This window comes from Anoplopoma fimbria, chromosome 2 (assembly GCF_027596085.1).
Source record: "Anoplopoma fimbria isolate UVic2021 breed Golden Eagle Sablefish chromosome 2, Afim_UVic_2022, whole genome shotgun sequence".
NCBI lineage: Eukaryota > Metazoa > Chordata > Actinopteri > Perciformes > Anoplopomatidae > Anoplopoma > Anoplopoma fimbria.
Window position 1 is genome coordinate 23742917 of NC_072450.1, and position 17709 is coordinate 23760625.

Below are 17709 nucleotides of genomic sequence, written 5' to 3' on the forward strand. Positions count from 1 at the left end.
CATTATAACCCAAGAGGTCCCACTTAAAATAGATAGTTACTGTTGCAGTGACTGTTATCAAGTTAGTTGGTTGTCTGCCATGCCTAATTATTTATAAATAATTATTTTTGGGCCATATTTTCCCCTTCATCAACAGTGGAACCAGGAACAGCCAAAGTCCAAAATTCTCATATGTTAGTCAGGCTCTGGAGTTTGAACCATACATATTTTTGTTGCATTTTATATCCATTTGTGTACCGTCTCCCAGGTAAATCCTGGCAGAAATTAAATGAAGGCAAAACCTGCCAAAATAACAACAAAAAAGTAACAAAAAAGAGGATGTAACAAAATGCAATTAGATAGCCCCTGAAACAAAGTCAGCCTTACTACAAATGTTCATTTTTGTTAAGACTACTGCACTTCACTTACTTGGTAAATCGTCTATAATTGTTAGTTGTACTGAACTCCAATGTGTAGAAATATGTCTGCAATATTTGGTCAATAACATATTTTGTCCAAAAGATACCCTAAAAAATGTTTGTACAGAAAACATAAGAAACAATTTAGTGTTATCAAATTCAAAACCACCAGAAACTACAGGTTCAAGAATCAACACCTCTTTGACGCAATATCAGCATTACAAATTTGTAATGCTTTTTAAAGCACCATACAAATAAATGTATGTTTTAATGTTGTTTCTATGTACAGGGCTTGATATATTTTGTTACTCTGTGTTTTGTGCACAATGATATGCTGTGATAAGAGAAATAGATTATAATTTTTGTCAGGTTGCACAATTGAATAACCAGCTGATTACACAAAGCCTGGACTGAAACCTCTGCTAAATGTCTTGAGAACGGCAGAGAGTAAGCCTGGCTGACCTGTAAACTGTAGTGTGAGTAGGCGGATTGATAGGGAATGTGGGAGAGAATTTGATTTGTTTCTTGCCCTTCTGTTCGACATTTTCCTTCTTTTATTTATCATGTTGACTTTTTTGTGTCTTATTTGGTCAATAGCAGAATGGGTGTAATCTGTGATTGACAGCCATTACATTTTTGCATTACAGCCGGCGATGTGTTTCCAGTGATCACCACAAATTCTGTGTCCTGACAGAATTAAACATTTGGTCATTTCAGACTCATGTAAGCTTGAGATTACAGGACGTGAGACGAGTGTTTTTTCTTTTCTTTTCCTCTCTTCTCCTCTCAAGGTCACTGAGCATTGAGAGCAACAACTGTTTATGTCTCACGTTTCCATGGATACAATAATTGAGTCGAGCAATGAATTTGACACTTGTGTGGTATGCATGTGTATCTTTGCACATTTCCTGCATCTCCCTCACACTCTCGGTCCATTCCCCACCCGCTCTCTTTTTTTGTTGCAGCAACCAGCTCCACTCGATTGGAGGATTTAAGTTATCTGGACAACCAAAGGGCTGCTGGACACAGGAGCTCCGTCCGCAAACACAACACAGCTGGACGCACAAGTGATGACTCCAAAGGTATTTTGGGGCTTAGCTTCAGGGTGAAACCAGTGTGTAAATATAGCTTGGTGCAGAAACATCTGCAGACCTGTGCGGGGCATGCACTTCCCAATGTCACTGCCTAAATTACCCATTCTTATACAGCTTTGACTCTTTCCTCTCATACCGTCCAGGGAGATTGGTGCCATTCAAGCAAGCCGACATTATGCTCAAACCGCTGCTGTTTGAAGTCCCCGGCATCACCACAGAGACACCTTTTGTCGGCCGCGATTGGCTCTTTACGCGTCTGGAGGAGGTCCTTAGAAAAACAAGCAGCTGTGAGGGCCGCGGTGCTGTCATTGTGGGTAACGCAGGATCCGGCAAGACTGCTATCATCTGGCGGCTGGTGACACTCAGCTGTCATGGCATGCGCACACCACAGGGAGGTCCCAGCATCCCTCACAGCCCCAACTCCTCCCCTAAATGTAAGACTTCTATCTCTATTCGGAGGACCGTAATTTATTTTTGTGTTAGTTTCAAAGCATTAGTGTAAGATCACATTAAGAATGCTGTAAGTTGAATTCATACATTCTCCAGTAGGCTCCAGATTCCTGTAAGATTTTGGAGGAAATATCACTTTTTGGGAGGGAGCTGGTAACTGGGTCACGTACTCTTCTTTCAAGTTCTCCCCTGAGGTTTCTCTGCTGATTGCAGTTGTGTAAGAAGACTGAGATTGTTGTTTTTTACTTATCATGAATGGCACTGGAAATGTTATTCTCTCTGCAAAAAAAGAAAGAAAACAAAACCTCAAAATCATAAAGTTTGACTTGACTTTACTTGAGCCAGGTATTGCACATTGCACAATACATGCAGGTGGCATGCTGTGACATGCTGGTCATTTCTGTTTTTGCATAAAATGAGACACAACTGGATGTATGAAAGAAAGTACAGCCACAAATACATTTTTTTTTCTAAATTGTCTTCATTCAGCTTTTTCCTGTAGTGCAATAAGAAGTATTGTTAAGATTACAGACTTAGGGCAAACTAGTTCTAAAGAGGCAAAACCAAAATAGTGTTAATGTTAAGCGTGAAAAGAACATGGTGCTATTCATTTTTCAGCATCATTGCATTATCCACTGATAGCTGTACCTTATGTTGTCATTTTGAGTTCTGTTTAACAGATGGTATATAGCAGGAGGTGTGCAGCATAGTTGCTAGTCTTGCTTACAGATGCACTAATTAATTGCAGCAGTTTAATTGTCTCTCTACTTCACTCCTGGCGTTCCTGTGCTTACACCAGAGACTTCATCTAACAAGTATAAATGGCAGCTTTGCGTTTGTTGTTGTTTCCCTGCGCTCTGTTCAGGTGGGGATAAGCAGGGAAAAGCAGCTTCCAAACAGCCTGCTGACTCCCAGCCCAACCAGAGTGCTGTTGCAGGAACAAGCGAAAGCACAGCACAGAGAAAGGAGGCTGTCAGATGCCTAGCTGCCAAGGTCAAAACACTCATATACACATTTGTATTTCTATACATGTGAGGACCCTCATTCTACAACTCAAACCTTAAAGCGTTTTTTTGGTGTCTTGCAGAGAGTAAGAAGAGAGGATCAACATTCTTATGTCCTTACACTAAATATAAAGCTGAAGCTTAGCTTAGCATAAAGACAGGTGACAGGGAAAACATCTGTTTCTCTCAAAATCAGCCCACCAGCACCTCTGTAGTTCACTGGTTATATCTAGTTATATCATGTTTTTTAAATCCATATACAAAAACCAAGGTCTAAAAACTACATCTAATTATTTTACGGAGGGTTATGTGGAGGACTATTTATTGGCCAGGAGCAGTTGCTATGCAACCATGGAAGACTCAAGGAAGTTCATTCTTACAAGAAAAAAATTACGTTTTTGAATAAATTTCAACAAAAAATCATGTTAGTGAGCTATTAGTGAGATTTAGAGGTGGTGGTAGATTGTTTTCTTCGGACAGACCAAGGCTAGCTGTTTCTTTGTTTCCTGTATTTATGCTAAGCTAACCAGGTGCTTCATATTTAATGAACAGATATGCGAGTGTTATCGATCTTCTCATCTAACTCTCGACAATTTCATTAATGAAATACTATTATTTTAACCATCTTAACTACAAAAAACAAAGTAGCCTATGTGCTTACCAAAATGTCCCCTCTTTCCAAAAATGAAATGAAATTGAATTAAAAAAATCTAATCAAATTGGTCCTCACAAAGATACACTTACACTCTTCTGTAAGTTTCTTGGTTTGTATGCTGTTTCTGGGCAGATTGCTGATATACCTGCAGTGAAACTTACAAAAGGCAGAAACTATATTTACATTATAGGAACTCCCATTGATTTAGCTTCTCCTTAGCTTACACTTCTCTCACCAGATTTGAATGCACAGTAATATAATACAGCATCATAAACAGCACTGTACTGTAGGGAGCTATGACTGTTACAAGCCTCCACAAAACACTGTAGAGGGATCAATTCAAAGGGATAAACGCACCCCAGCATCGTTACCGTTTTAAAGAGCAATGGGGCTGCACATTTGTGACACAGCATTTGAATGTCGTAGATTTCTCCTCTCTTCTGGGGCACATGTAGAACATGCTGCTGATTGCATCACATAGATGACATGGAAGCTGCTAAATTTACTAACTTGGCCTCAATAAGAGTTTCCATGGGAACTAGTCAGACTACTTGTGATGGTGAGGATGTTCGCTCATGGTCAAGGCTGGGACCTGTCTAAGCCCTGTGAGTGAATAGTATTGATGTGTTTTTCTGCAAAAAATGAACTTACAGTTTACAGTTATCTCAATGTTTTTTTGTGTTTTATGCTTTTGTTCAGTTTGGGTCCTTTATTGCAAAAATCACCTTTATCAGTAGTGATATGTTTCATGTATCAGACTCTTGTTTACCCTGCAGTTTGTCGCTTGAATAAGTCAGCTCTTTACTGAACGAGTTATATAGATACTCTGCAGTAATATTAAATGAATATGTCACGGTCAAGTTTCATGAGATTTTATGTTATGACTCCGCTACCTCTATGATTTCTGCAGCTGTGATTTCTGTGCTTACATCTAGGTGTTATTTTACTGTAACCCTGATTGTTTTCAAATTCTGTGATACTATAGTCTTTGATATTGTTTTTCTCCTTTTAATTTTGGGATATGAGCAGAATATTCGCTCTGAACAGTTTCAAACAGCATCTGAATTTGTGCAGTTATATCTGCTCAGATTTTTCAAGTAATTCAGGTGCTTGTTGTCTGTATAACGTGAACAATAGCTGCAGTAGCCGAAGCAGTAAAATTTCAGATGATTCAGATTTGCCAAAATAAATAAAGCTGCCAGTAAACAAATATGCTGTAGACTAAAAGCACAGAGGTGTAAATGGTTTTAAACTCAATATTCAGACATGCCACATTGTACAATATTGAAGCTTGTCAAGTGAATTTTATTTATACAGCCCACTCTCACCTGATCACAAATCTCCCTCAAGGGGAAAATGCATGCCACAGTGCGTGACTTAACAGTAGACAAAAACCGACAGAAGACTCAGAATTGTTTTTTTACAACTTCATATTCATGTGAAGCTCCTCTCATTAGATACACCAAAATCATGCAATATGGCCCAATGCAATTCTGAATTTTCCCACAGTTAAAACTTCTTGATCTATTTCCACCCGGACCATAAACGATTTACACAGCTTTGATATAGACCCAAATAGAGATATTTCTGTGAAATACACAGATAAAGATAGCAACTTTGCTTACCTGCCTGTTTTTTCGTTCAGGTGGTAGCCTACCATTTCTGTCAAGCTGACAACACCTACACCTGCCTGGTGCCAGAGTTTGTGCACAGTGTCGCCGCCCTGTTGGCCAGAGCGCCACAGCTCGCCCCGTACAGGGAGCTGCTGGTACAAGAGCCTCAACTACAAAACACACTCAGCCTGCGATCCTGCGTTCAAGACCCCATCGCTGCCTTCCGAAAGGGTATCCTAGAGCCCATAGCAAGCCTGCGCAAGGGTAATGAAGTCCATGCACACACACACACTCACACACATACACTTTAAGACAAATGTGATATTTAAAATGTCATAATAGTATCTGTTTTAAGGTGGAAAACTGTCTGCTCCCTTCAACATGCAGTTAGGGAGCCTAATGCCATCTCCTGTGTGAAATTGCCTATTAATGAATCCATGATTGGCCCATGTATTATTTTCCCTAGTTAAGGTCAATGATTTGAAACAGTGTTGAGTGTGTAACAGATGTTAGGTCATTTACATAGGGAGATGATGAGTGTTATTTTTGCCCTGGTGAATCATCAGCATCCCACCAGGATTTCAAGGTCACGAAATACTCCGGAGAGGCTGTGAATGTTACGGCCATATTAGTCACCTCAGTTTCTCATGATATAGTCAGTCAGCTAGATTGATGTGTTATTACGGCCGGGCCCTCCACAGTCTGAGCAGAGGAGTGTTTTGTCTACTCCATCACTATTAAGCAGGTTAGAAAAAAAATGGAGAGCCCTTGTGCCTGAGTGTATGAGTCCTTGCAGGCTCACAGGGATGCATTGACAGTTTATATTATGTGAAACATGATGGATATGGCCTGTTTCAAGCTAATAAACAACAATGGCCTCTGGCCCCTTTTAGCAGAATATAATCAATATCAGCAGTTGGTGCCATTCTCAACATATCCTTGGCTTATATAATATATCTGGTCTTTTAATATGCGTCAACCTCTTTTTTTCTTTATCTTTTGCTTTTTTCAGAGCACAGGCTACCTGAAGAAGACTACATCATATTGGTTGACAGTCTTAATGAGGCAGAATTCCATAAACCAGACTATGGGGACACCATCGCTACTTTCATTACCAAAATAATCTCCAAATTTCCTCTCTGGTTGAAGTTGGTGGTCACAGTGAGGACAGGCCTGGTGGTGAGTGAGATTATAATTATTATTACACATGTCTCAAAGGGTTGGGTCACCCAAATTACAATTAACATGTTTTCTTACTCCACACATCTAGCCTCCACCCCAATACGATGGAGTTCACAGTGTGGTTCTTACATCATTGAAAAACAAACAATTCAACAGCATAGTTTCGCCATGTCTGATTTCCTTCAGGTGCTGTTTCTTTTTTTTTAAATTACCAAAATATACTAGTTTAGTTAATTGCCCACTATGAAACCAGCTGTGTGTGTGAACTGTTGTGTGAACTGTTGCCCATCTATATTTCTTAGGTCACCTATCCAAGATGTTCTCATTGATTTAAGAACTTGATATCTGACTCCAAGATGTCGCCCATTTATTTGAATTTAAATTGCTCACCCAGCTCATAAACTAAAAATATTTTGGCACTTTATAAATTAACAATGCAAAGACTAATACACTTCTTGGTTAGCAGTTTCAGGTTACCTGTAATACATTTCTCAGACAGCTGTTTTTTAATTGTGGTCTACATAAAAACATTGTCTTTTGGGGCACAAGGGATTTTGGGGTTGCAGTACTGTCGTTGGCCTCTGGGGCAAATTGTCAGCAACATATTTGCTTTTTTCATTTCAAGGTCTCCAAGGCTAAAATAAAAACAAAACAAAAGAACCCACACCCACTAGATAATAAAAACTCCATTATTCTACTGAATCAAACAAAAAGACAATACTAATCTCCCTAACTAGCAACAAAATAGGAACAGCAAAATAAAATACAGAGAAACCCTACAAGGCTTCCTTAAAAAAGTCACAAAGACTAACTAAGGACCAAGGTTTAACAGAGCTGTGTCAAGGCGCTATGCATGAAAATGGTTTCATCCGTTAAACTCAAAAGCCATAAGAGCAGCAGCAACAGACAGCTCAAGGGACAAGAGGACAAGAACACTGGTTCTGGGAGAAGATATACAGCTCCAGTGATTGTTGAATTAGATTCAGGTGTTGGTGATCAGGCACTGAGAGGAGCAAGAGGCAAACCTGAAACACACAGAGAGAGAGAGAGAGAGAGAGAGAGAGAGAGAGTGGACGCGACAACTTGTTATGCTTTTCCACACTTCAAAAATGCAAAATCTTAGTATATTTGTCTTATTTCTAGTAAAAATGTCTCATAAGACACAATCACCTAACAAGTACAATTCTGTGAGATATAGGGACTTAGACAGTGCATCTTGAATATCTTGCTTAGTGAAAATGAACTACTTTTTAGAATTAACCTCTTGTTATGAAGCACAACACTTCCTAACACTAGTGAGTTTACCCTGCTAATTTTAAAATATATTTTATATCTGTAAAGCCATACATATAACATTGTATTTCGAGAAATCTTACCAAGCAGTTTTTACTTTTGTCAGTGGCAGATTTTCTTATTATTATTACAAACAAAAACGTAAGCAGAAATCCCACAACCTGTGCAAATAGAACAATATAGATAACTAGATACAACTATACAAAGTTAAGAAAAAAGGAATTTGAATTTTGGGTGAACCAATGCTTTAAGTTTCCCCTCACCTCGCATTACCCAAATCTCACAGGTATTCTCAATGCCTTCTTCTTTTGTCTTAGTTTACTGTGTGAATTGTTGTAATCTTACTGCCATGGTATAGACATTGTGGCTTACGAAATAGTCTATCTCTCTAGTGTAATGTTTTTTCTCAATCCGGTTGGTAATCCCACCAAACAGCAGACGCATCTGTCCAATGCCAAAGCCAGGCCTCCAAATGTTGCATGGATTACGCCCTGAATGGATGGTAATGCTGCTAGTAGTCTGCTGGGAGTCTGGAGCTTGACAGCCAGCCAGCCGGTTACATAATTTGATTAGTGTTGGGCAATACACAAAACACATTTAAGGGTCATTTTCTTTATGATACATTTGAAGTCAGCAAGCATTAAATAATGATATAATAATTTAAAGATGAAGAGTGCAGCTATTATCCAAACCTCCACAACATTGCCAGAGCTGAATATTTAATGACTGTAGTGTTGATTTGGTTGTTCACAGTAGTCAAGTACATTTAAAAGGGTTGTAAAGCTAGTTCTTCAAAAAAAAAAGTGTAGCACACTATAGCCAACTTTAATGAAATAAGGTGTGATTTCCCAACAAAAAAAAATAAATTGTGGCCAGTAAAATGCTGGCTAGTAACAAAATAGTTAAGCTCCAGCTGCCAGTATCCCCAATTCCTCATTGGATCATCATTCTCTCTTTCCCTTTTTACCAGCCATTTCACAGGAGCTCTTGTGTTACAACAACCTGGATATTTCACAAGCGGATGAGAAAGGGTTAAGTTGAGCGCAGTCCACGACCACAGGTCAATTAGTCGTCGTTGAACCAAAATGTCATTCTTCGTTAATGAGGAACTGAGCAGCAATAACATGGATTTTCATAGCTGGTTTTGGCCAGTGTTGAGCAATCGAGGATGGGAAGAGAGGAGATGAAATGTGACTCTAAGAGATGCCTGTGAGCAATGTTGGAGCTTGAGTCATTGTCACACTATTTACTGTACTGTATCCCATGGCTCTGCGTGAGTCAGAGGCAACAGCATCTGAGGATTGGGTCCTGGTTTAAGTGCTTTTATAATTTTTCTTAGCTAATGCTCCAAAGACATGCAGCCTACAATTCTTTAAATATTGATGTGTTTGTGGCTGTGTGTGATATCTGTTTTAACCAACAAGCACCCAATATCAATCAGTTTTCTTCTCCTGCAGGAAATCACGACACTCCTTCCCTTCTCTGGTATCTCTCTGGACATCCTGCCAGACAGCAGCGATCTGGGAGCCGACCTGAGTGACTACATCCATAACCGGGTCAGCAGCAGCACCCAGGTCGCCGCCAACGTCACCACACCAACAGGCTCGGCCCCTGATCAGCTGCTTCTAAGCAAGTTCAGCAGCCACCTGTCAACACGGAGCAACGGCTCCATCCTCTACCTTCAGCTGACCCTGGATCTGTTCCACAAGGGGCACCTGGCTCTGAAAGGAGGAAACTACCTGGTGGTACCTGTCTCACTGTCAGAGGTCAGATATGTAGAGCATTGATTCCCAACTAGGGGTATTTGTATCCAACTAGGAATAGTTAATGTTGGCCAGAAGTAATGATAAGTTGTTGAACCACAGATGTGAAGTAATGTGTGTTTTATTAAGTTTTCCGTTCACTTATTATGTAAACTCCAATATTCAATTCTCTAGAGCTAAGCAACACATTTTTACCTTAAGAGTATTTTTGGACTCAAACCCCCTCCTCCTCCTCCTCCTCCTCCTCCTCCTCCTCCTCCTCCTCTTCCTCACTTGGTCAAGTTCACAGTCCAACACTTAACACTTGTCAGTCATCCCGGTGAGCTGTCTGCTGTGAAATGGCATCTCGCCTGAGGCTGAAGCAATCAATGTCCATAAAATCCTCACCCAAGGCACATAGGTGACAGCCATTGTTCAGACACGTTTTCCTCAAAAAACGAGAAAGTGTGTACTCACGCGCTATTCAGATCAATAAAAGATGGAAAATGACAGGATCAAAGACTGAACCAAAGCACCAAAAATAGTCCACAGTTACTACAGTAAATGACAGGCGCATTTTAATATTACATAATCATCAGTGTAAAATAGGACAACAGATGAGCAAGTGTTATTATACACACAAAGGCCTAGAAATATGGTTTTTTAACGATTGGATAATGGATGTGAAAAAAACATGCATAAAGGTGTGTTAAATAAGTGTAGGCCCAGGCGTTGGGCAATTACAGTTTAATAAAACAGCTTGAATCAATTAAAATATTGATAATTAAGTAGAATAAACTATTTAAACTAGTTGCAAAGATTAACTATCCCAATTCACAAGAATTCAGGAATGCTTAAACCAATGATTTTCAAGAGGACGTTTACACTGCACATTCAGCCCTTGAACTTTATTTATTATTGCTATAATTTACCTGTTTACCTTCAGGATGTTGCACATGATCTTCCAACAGTCTACGAGATCAACTCAAATCATGGGGGTATATTACATTACATTACATTACAGTCATTTAGCAGACGCTTTTATCCAAAGCGACTTACAATCAGTAGTATATTACACATCATTCACCCATTCACACACTGATGACAGGCTACCATGCAAGGTGCCACCATCAGACTCTAACTAACATTCATGCAACATCCAGTCCACACCGATGGCAAGCCTTCGGGAGCAACTTGGGGTTAAGTGCCGAAGCCGGGTATCGAACCACCGACCCTCTGATTGGAGAACTACCTTGCTCTCCACTACGCCACAGCCGCGTGAAGCAAATATCATGGCTAGCTTTTGGATAGTTTAATTAGACTGGATATTGTTAGATATATGCCATGCAACCATGACCGCCCACGCACATCATTAACATTATGACTATCTTTTAGGTCTACCTGCTGATGTGTCGTGTGAGCTTTCCGGATGAAGAGGCCTTTGAACGGGTGCTTCCGGTTCTAAATGTGGCACTGGCGTCTCTGCACCCTCTTACTGATGAACAAATGTTCAGGGCGCTGAATGCAGGCAGTGTGAGGGGGGAGCTGGAGTGGAAGGACTTCCAGCTGAGACTAGACAGCCTGGCTGGATTCATGGTAAGACTCTCGATATAGCACTGAAGGCCAGATAATGATTAAAGGTTTTGTTTCAAAGGTTTGAAAGTTGTGTTTTGTTTTGCTATGATCTACATATTTTTTTCTCTTACATGTAGAGATTTAGAAATATTTTAGGAGGTCTAACAGTACATATGATGATCATGTCAATTGATTGTAGTTTCACATTTTAAGATATTTTTTGTATCATTTGTGTTCGTAGGTGAGACGCAGGGATGGCACACGGATGCTGTGTCATCCCTCCTTCAGAGAGTGGCTGGTTTGGAGAGCGGATGGAGAGAGCAGTGACTTTCTCTGTGACCCAAGGTGAGACAAAGAGTCAACGGTCGTCAGATATCAGAAGATTCTTAAGATGCATTTACTTCAAGTAGGAAAAATTGTGTTATTTCTTGCCCAAAAAAAATACAAACTATATGTCTACAGGAGTGGCCACGCTCTCTTGGCCTTCATGTTCTCCAGACAGGAGGGCAAGCTGAACCGGCAGCAGACTATGGAACTTGGACACCACATCCTTAAGGCTCACATATTTAAGGTAACAGCAAATGTGATGCTGTGTATATAACTAGTTATGAAGGTTTATGACTTGAACTGATTGTACCTCAACCCGTCTAAATCACATCGATTACCCAAGGGATTCACGTAAACAAGACCCTGCACTTTACTGTGTGTTATTGCATAGAGACACAGTAAGACACAGGCAAATAAGAGTGAACCCCTGTCCCTACCACCACCCACACACATTAGCACTGCTCAGATCCATTAAACCCCCATGGCACAGCGAATATTCTTCTGTTTGCATGCATGGCTCGCACTCTGTGCATTCTGCTGTACTCCTGGGACACAATTCAAATTCTGCACCACAGATCTCATCTGAGCAAGCTTAATCTCTTTCTTCCTCCATCGCTCTCTCTCTATCTGTGCCTCTTTCACACACTCACAGGGTCTGAGTAAGAAAACAGGAGTGTCCTCCAGCGTTCTTCAGGCAATGTGGGTGAACTGCAGCACAGACAGTCTGTCCGCTGCCCTGGCATCCCTGAGGAACCTATACACACCTAACATCAAGGTGACATATGTGTGCTCTAGATTAAAAAGAAAGTACTCATACACCCAAAATGTATCTTATATACGGAGATGCACCATTTTTTTTTTTATCCTGCAGGTTAGTCGTCTGTTGATGCTGGGTGGAGCTAGCGTGACCTGGTGTACAGAGGTGGTGGGACATGCTCCCATTCTGGCCGTCCACGCCCACCTGGGGCATGTGGAGATGGTAGCTCTGCTGCTAGAAATGGGTGCTCCCGTAGATGGGACCACTGACAGCAGCATGACGCCCCTCTGTCTGGCCGCCGCTGCAGGACACGTCGACATCGTCAGCCTGCTCTGCAAGAAAGGGGCCAAGGTCAGTGTCATAGTCAAAGGGGAAGGAGACACAAATGTGGGTTTGGAGGGCGTGACCGGCTATGATTACCACGGATAAATACGATTTCAATCTGTGACAGAATAGTCTCTCAGTTCCTTTACACCAGTGGGTATCCTGAACAGTCCTGGTTTTATAGCCACCGCAGTCTCAGGATCTATTCCAGGACACAGATGACATAAACAGGCCTGATCTAGGCCAGCGTACTGGCCAGGACCAGTGTTGTAAGTCCTTCTGTGTTCCCCGTTATGCCAGGTGGGCCATGCTGATAAGAGTAGCCAGTGTGCGCTGGTCCATACTGCGCTGAAGGGCCATGCAGAAATCCTCAACATCTTGCTGGGCCAAGATTGGGGAGCAGAGATCCCCACTGACCCACAGCAGCACCACAGCAATGAGAGTGTGACTGGGAAAGCACAGGCAGCACAGCAGGCGCTTACAGCCGCAGCTAGTGTGGGACACACACAGGTACGTATCGGATCAAGGTCCTTATGACAAAACACTCTCTTTTTTTATTATGTAGAGCACGGTGCCTGTCCTTGCTTGACGTAGAGGATTTATTAGGTGTGCTTTGCTGTGGTCAAGGTCTACTAGTGCCTTGGTTTTCTTTCTGCACAGCAAGCCAGCAATACAGATGACTGTAAAATTGTGTTTTCCTGCAGGTGGTGAAGAGCTTGCTGGACTTGAAAGATGAACAGCTGGCAGTGCAGATGGACGCTCACGACTCTCTCTGGGGAGAAACGGGTGCATTTCTCCTATCAGTCAGATAAATTTAGCTCTCTCGCCTCTTTCTGTCCATCATTGTGGATCTGGAGTCATGCTCAGGGGTGCTTTAGGGTTGCTTTTTAGGCACAGTCTAGCTTTATACGCAATGAATAAATATGGAACAGCTAACTTACCTTGATATGGACGTACAGGGAGCTCTTTGAATGGAGCTGCAGGATGTCATCTTACTGGTTTTAGTATTGTGATTTTTTGATATCAAAAAATAATTCAATTGTAAATACTTTTTTGTTATTGGCTGAAATGGAGCATCACATTTATCGCACAGAATATCTTGTCCAGCCACATTTGTTGCATCTAAAAAGCAGCTTTTATTCAATTGTAATACTTTTACCTCTATCACAGATGCGATAGCGCAGCCTGTAGAATTCTGTTAGGTTAATTTCCTGAAAGCTTGTTGGACGAAGCCTGCATCTCTGCCTACAGCACCATTAGAGTATAATTCTATTACACAGTCCCCTCCAGTGCTGGGATAGAAAAACGTGAGAGCACAAAATACACTCTGTAAACATTCACGTTTGCATGTGCTAGGGCTTTGTTTTAGGTTTCTGTTTAGTGTTAGCATCATTTGATTACAGTCTCTGTGCACAGATACAATTATCAGTCAAGGATACAAGTCTCATTACTTAACCAGGGATTTTGCACTTCTTCAGGGATTACAATCCCCCAAGACAGTGGTGCATACAGTGTTTCTTTTGAACATTCTCTTTAAAAGGAATATAATATTCGCAGGTTCTGTTTGCATATTTAAAGCAGCAGCTTCAATAACCCTGTTACTATTTACTAGCTGCACAAAGTCACCTTAAACAGAGACTCCTAGACATGACTTTTTTTCTTTGTCACATATATGACAATAACTTATCTTTAAAGGCGGTAATATACTATCGATTTGTTCACTGAAGCATGTGGTCACCTGATGTCATTTATCAAGGGTACTTGTAGGTTAGAGAATGGCATCAATACTTTGCCTCTATCCCCAGCTGCTCAATTAGCTGAAGGACTTTGCGTACTAAATAATACCCACCGTTTGTCAAAGTAGCACTGACGTTATGTAGTGTGTAGAGTTATGGTTGGAGACATTGTTTGCTTTTGTTGTTAAAGCGGAGAAACAAATAAGAGTGTGCAGCTGTCTTTAAGAAATTTTGATCTCTAGGTCTTGTTACTGTAGATTTGTATTAAAACAGACAAAACAACACCTGTGTTAGAATCAAACACATTATGGAAATAGCCAACCCTGTTTCTCTCTCTGTCTCTCACCCCTGCTTATACCTCCCTGTGAAATGTGTCAATTACATATTCATCTCCGCCTCGTCGACTCATCTCTATGCCATACCCTCTGTCAGTGCTGAGCGCGGCAGCAGGAAGAGGGAGGACGGAGGTGTGTGCGTTCCTCCTGGAGCGGGGTGCAGGTCTGGAGATAGCCAACCGCAGGGGGATGGCCCCGCTGCTCAGCGCCACCAAACACGGGCACACACAGGTGAGGAGGAGTCTGATCCATGGCACCGGATGGTCGTCATTTAAGCAGTTCTGCCTTTTTTTTTTTCTCCCATAACAACTTCTCCGTCCTGCTCCAGGTTGTAGAGTTGCTGCTGAAATCAGATGCAGATATCAACGTCAATGAGAAGCAGGGTCGCAACGCACTGATGCTGGCAGCCTCCGAGGGCCACACGAGCACTGTTGAACTCCTGCTCTCAAAGGGTGAGAGTCCCCACCTTCCAAACTAAAATAATATATTTAACTGAGTGTATGTGAACTGAAGGACAATATTTGCTTTGTCTGTGGTCCCAGGTGCCTCTATGTCCTCTGCTGATCAGGAGGGGCTGACTGCACTGAGCTGGGCTTGTGTGAAGGGCCAGAGAGCTGTGGTGCAGCTTCTGGCGGAGGCGGGCGCAGACCTGAACCAATCGGACCGACAGGGACGGACTCCTCTTGACCTTGCTGCTCTTAACGGGGACGCAGATACAGTGGGTTTATATGTTGTTGTTGTTGTTGTTGTTGTTCAGATGACATCATGTTGATAGTAGGGGAAATAAAATACAGAGGTCTGTCTTTATTTGAAATACTTGTATTGGCATTTACTTGAAAATATTTCTCACCAGAAAGATGCATTTCTTTTCAAAATCAAAAGATATAAAAGGTTTTAAAAGATGATTAGCAAAACATAATGGTCCACACTCGCAAAAACATAGCAATTTGTGACAAATTTAATAATTCGTAATTACTAAAATTATGATGATAATAATTTCCTCTGCAACACAGGACGTCAATTTGCAATCACAGTTCATGTGGAGTTAAAAATAGACATTTTGATCTGAGTATTTTGACTCTCTTAATCATGTAATCCATCCATCAGCAGGAGAGTAATCAAAACTATCTGATGATCAAACGTTTTTTTCAGGTTATAGAGTTGCAGACAGTTTTGTTGCTAATGCAGTGATGCATAATGTGTGTAATCAACCAAATTATTGAAATACCTAGCAATACTTTCATTGCTAGAATCCTAAATTCAAACAGACTGCTAAAATGTTGTTATTCTGTGCACGGCCAGGTGCATAGCCTGATGGAACATGGAGCGGTTCTGGAGAGAGGCGACAACAACAGTACCAGAGGTTCAGACCGGACGACTGGCTGCCAGAACCCGGCTCTGGTGGCCTCGGTGCTTAAGAAAGGATCCAAGATGGGTATAAACACCATGCTTACCATAACAGCCCTACAGTTAATCCCCCTCCAGGAATTTTATAGTCAAACAAAACGTTCCAAAAACCATTTAATATTATACGACACAATTAAACAGCTCCTTTAACTGCACTAGGGCCTCTAAAATGAGCATAAAGCTGAATCAACACCTCTCTGGTTAAACTCTATCTGACTTCAACCAATCAATGAAAACTATGATTGCTTTTACGTCACATTATATTTGCTTATTTTACTGCCATGCAGTATTTTGTTCCTTTCTATTCTGCTGTTTTACACACGCTTCTCTAACTCCCTCTTCACCTCTCTCTTTTGTCCATCCTCGGTCGCTCTCCTTCATCAACCCAAAAGGCTACAAAACGGCTCCACACGATCGATCAGGTACAGGATTAATGCAAGGCACAAAGTAAAAGAGACCAGGTGAGACCGATAATAGAAAGATAAATATTTGTACCCCTCCATCAGGTCACGCTACTTGGGCTATGGCTTCCTCCAAACCAGACATTCTCCTCATCCTGCTGCAGAAGCTGATGGAGGAGGGGAACATGCTTTACAAGGTAAATTATGGGGAAAATTGTAGATAGTGTGTCGGTGAGGAATGCGGCAAACCCTGCAGCCTTTTATTCGAATCGACTTCCAACGAGGTGTTTTGTGAATTGGTTGTCAGAAATTGTCTTCTCTTCTCCCCTCTGTCCGATTCTTTCTCCCCCTCTTCCTGTGTGTTTCTCAGAAGGGACGAATGAAGGAGGCAGGCCAGCGTTATCAGTATGCCCTGAGGAAGCTGCCACGTGAGGGGCAAGGAGAGGAGCTGAAAGGGCTGAAAGACCTGCGGGTCTCCCTCTATCTAAACCTTTCCCGCTGCCGCAGGAAAACCAATGTAAGGCCCCCAGCTGTAACAAACTGCTCATGCACTATTTAACTCCAGGCAGGTTTATTAGAAGCTGACGGGACTGCAGGAGGGCCGGCAAGGCAAGCTAGATGGTTCCTTAAGATATATTATTTATCTGTAACAACATTAAAAGATAATGTCAGGACCGGTATAGCTCGCTGTAAAAATATCTCTGCTTTTCAGCTCTAATTTCAAGTCTCCCCGGTAAACCGAATGTAGGTGTGAGACCTGGAAGCAGGTGGTGACATAATGAATAACTGTGTGCTGTTAGTGTGGAGATAGATGTGTGTGGCCTGCAGCCAGGTTGGGAACCCACCCTGGTGATGACAGACGTCCTAACAGACTGTGTGAAAATGCCATCCTTAGGGTCACTGTGGCCGATGAATAATGGAGCAGATAATGTGATGTGATAAGGTCATTCTCCCTGGCAGACCAGCTAGCGCGTACTCTTTCTTCGTTATTTACCGTGGATGTGCGAGTGGGCTGGCTAAACCCTCGTATTATATCGGAATGCAGGCAGTTAAAGGGGGCCAGCAGAGAGACTACATGATACCGTCATTAAACATTCAGCAGCAATGTTCACAATCCCACATTCAAGGCTGCTATTTTGACCTCACTCTCAAGGACAGAATCACAATGTGCTTCGTGTCATTAAATATTCACCTGAGAGTGATGATGGGAGCGGTAACGAACCCAAAGGAAAAACAAGCAGCTCTCTGTCTGTTTCTCTTTCTGCTCCAATAAAAAAATCAATAAAAATGATTGCGGCAAGACGGCTTCGATCTTCAGACCCGTATTATGGAGATGCAAACACAATCACTATTTTTATTTGAATGGCCTCAGATTACTTCTGCAAAACAAACTCTTTCCAGTGTAGCCACTTAAAA

The 17709-nt window shown here is 41.6% G+C and overlaps 1 protein-coding gene across 1 annotated transcript in view; it reads left to right on the plus strand.

Annotated features, from left to right (window-relative positions):
- LOC129100754 (protein TANC1-like) overlaps positions 1-17709 on the plus strand; it is a 31545-nt gene that overhangs the window by 12112 nt on the left and 1724 nt on the right. Inside the window, 20 exon segments of the mRNA XM_054610216.1 lie at positions 1364-1480; positions 1636-1926; positions 2808-2935; positions 5247-5478; positions 6227-6393; positions 9147-9455; positions 10827-11027; positions 11248-11351; positions 11469-11577; positions 11986-12108; positions 12205-12441; positions 12715-12924; positions 13119-13200; positions 14583-14716; positions 14814-14937; positions 15028-15203; positions 15788-15920; positions 16285-16314; positions 16399-16490; positions 16664-16810. Of these exon segments, the coding sequence (XP_054466191.1) occupies positions 1364-1480; positions 1636-1926; positions 2808-2935; positions 5247-5478; positions 6227-6393; positions 9147-9455; positions 10827-11027; positions 11248-11351; positions 11469-11577; positions 11986-12108; positions 12205-12441; positions 12715-12924; positions 13119-13200; positions 14583-14716; positions 14814-14937; positions 15028-15203; positions 15788-15920; positions 16285-16314; positions 16399-16490; positions 16664-16810 (3146 nt within the window).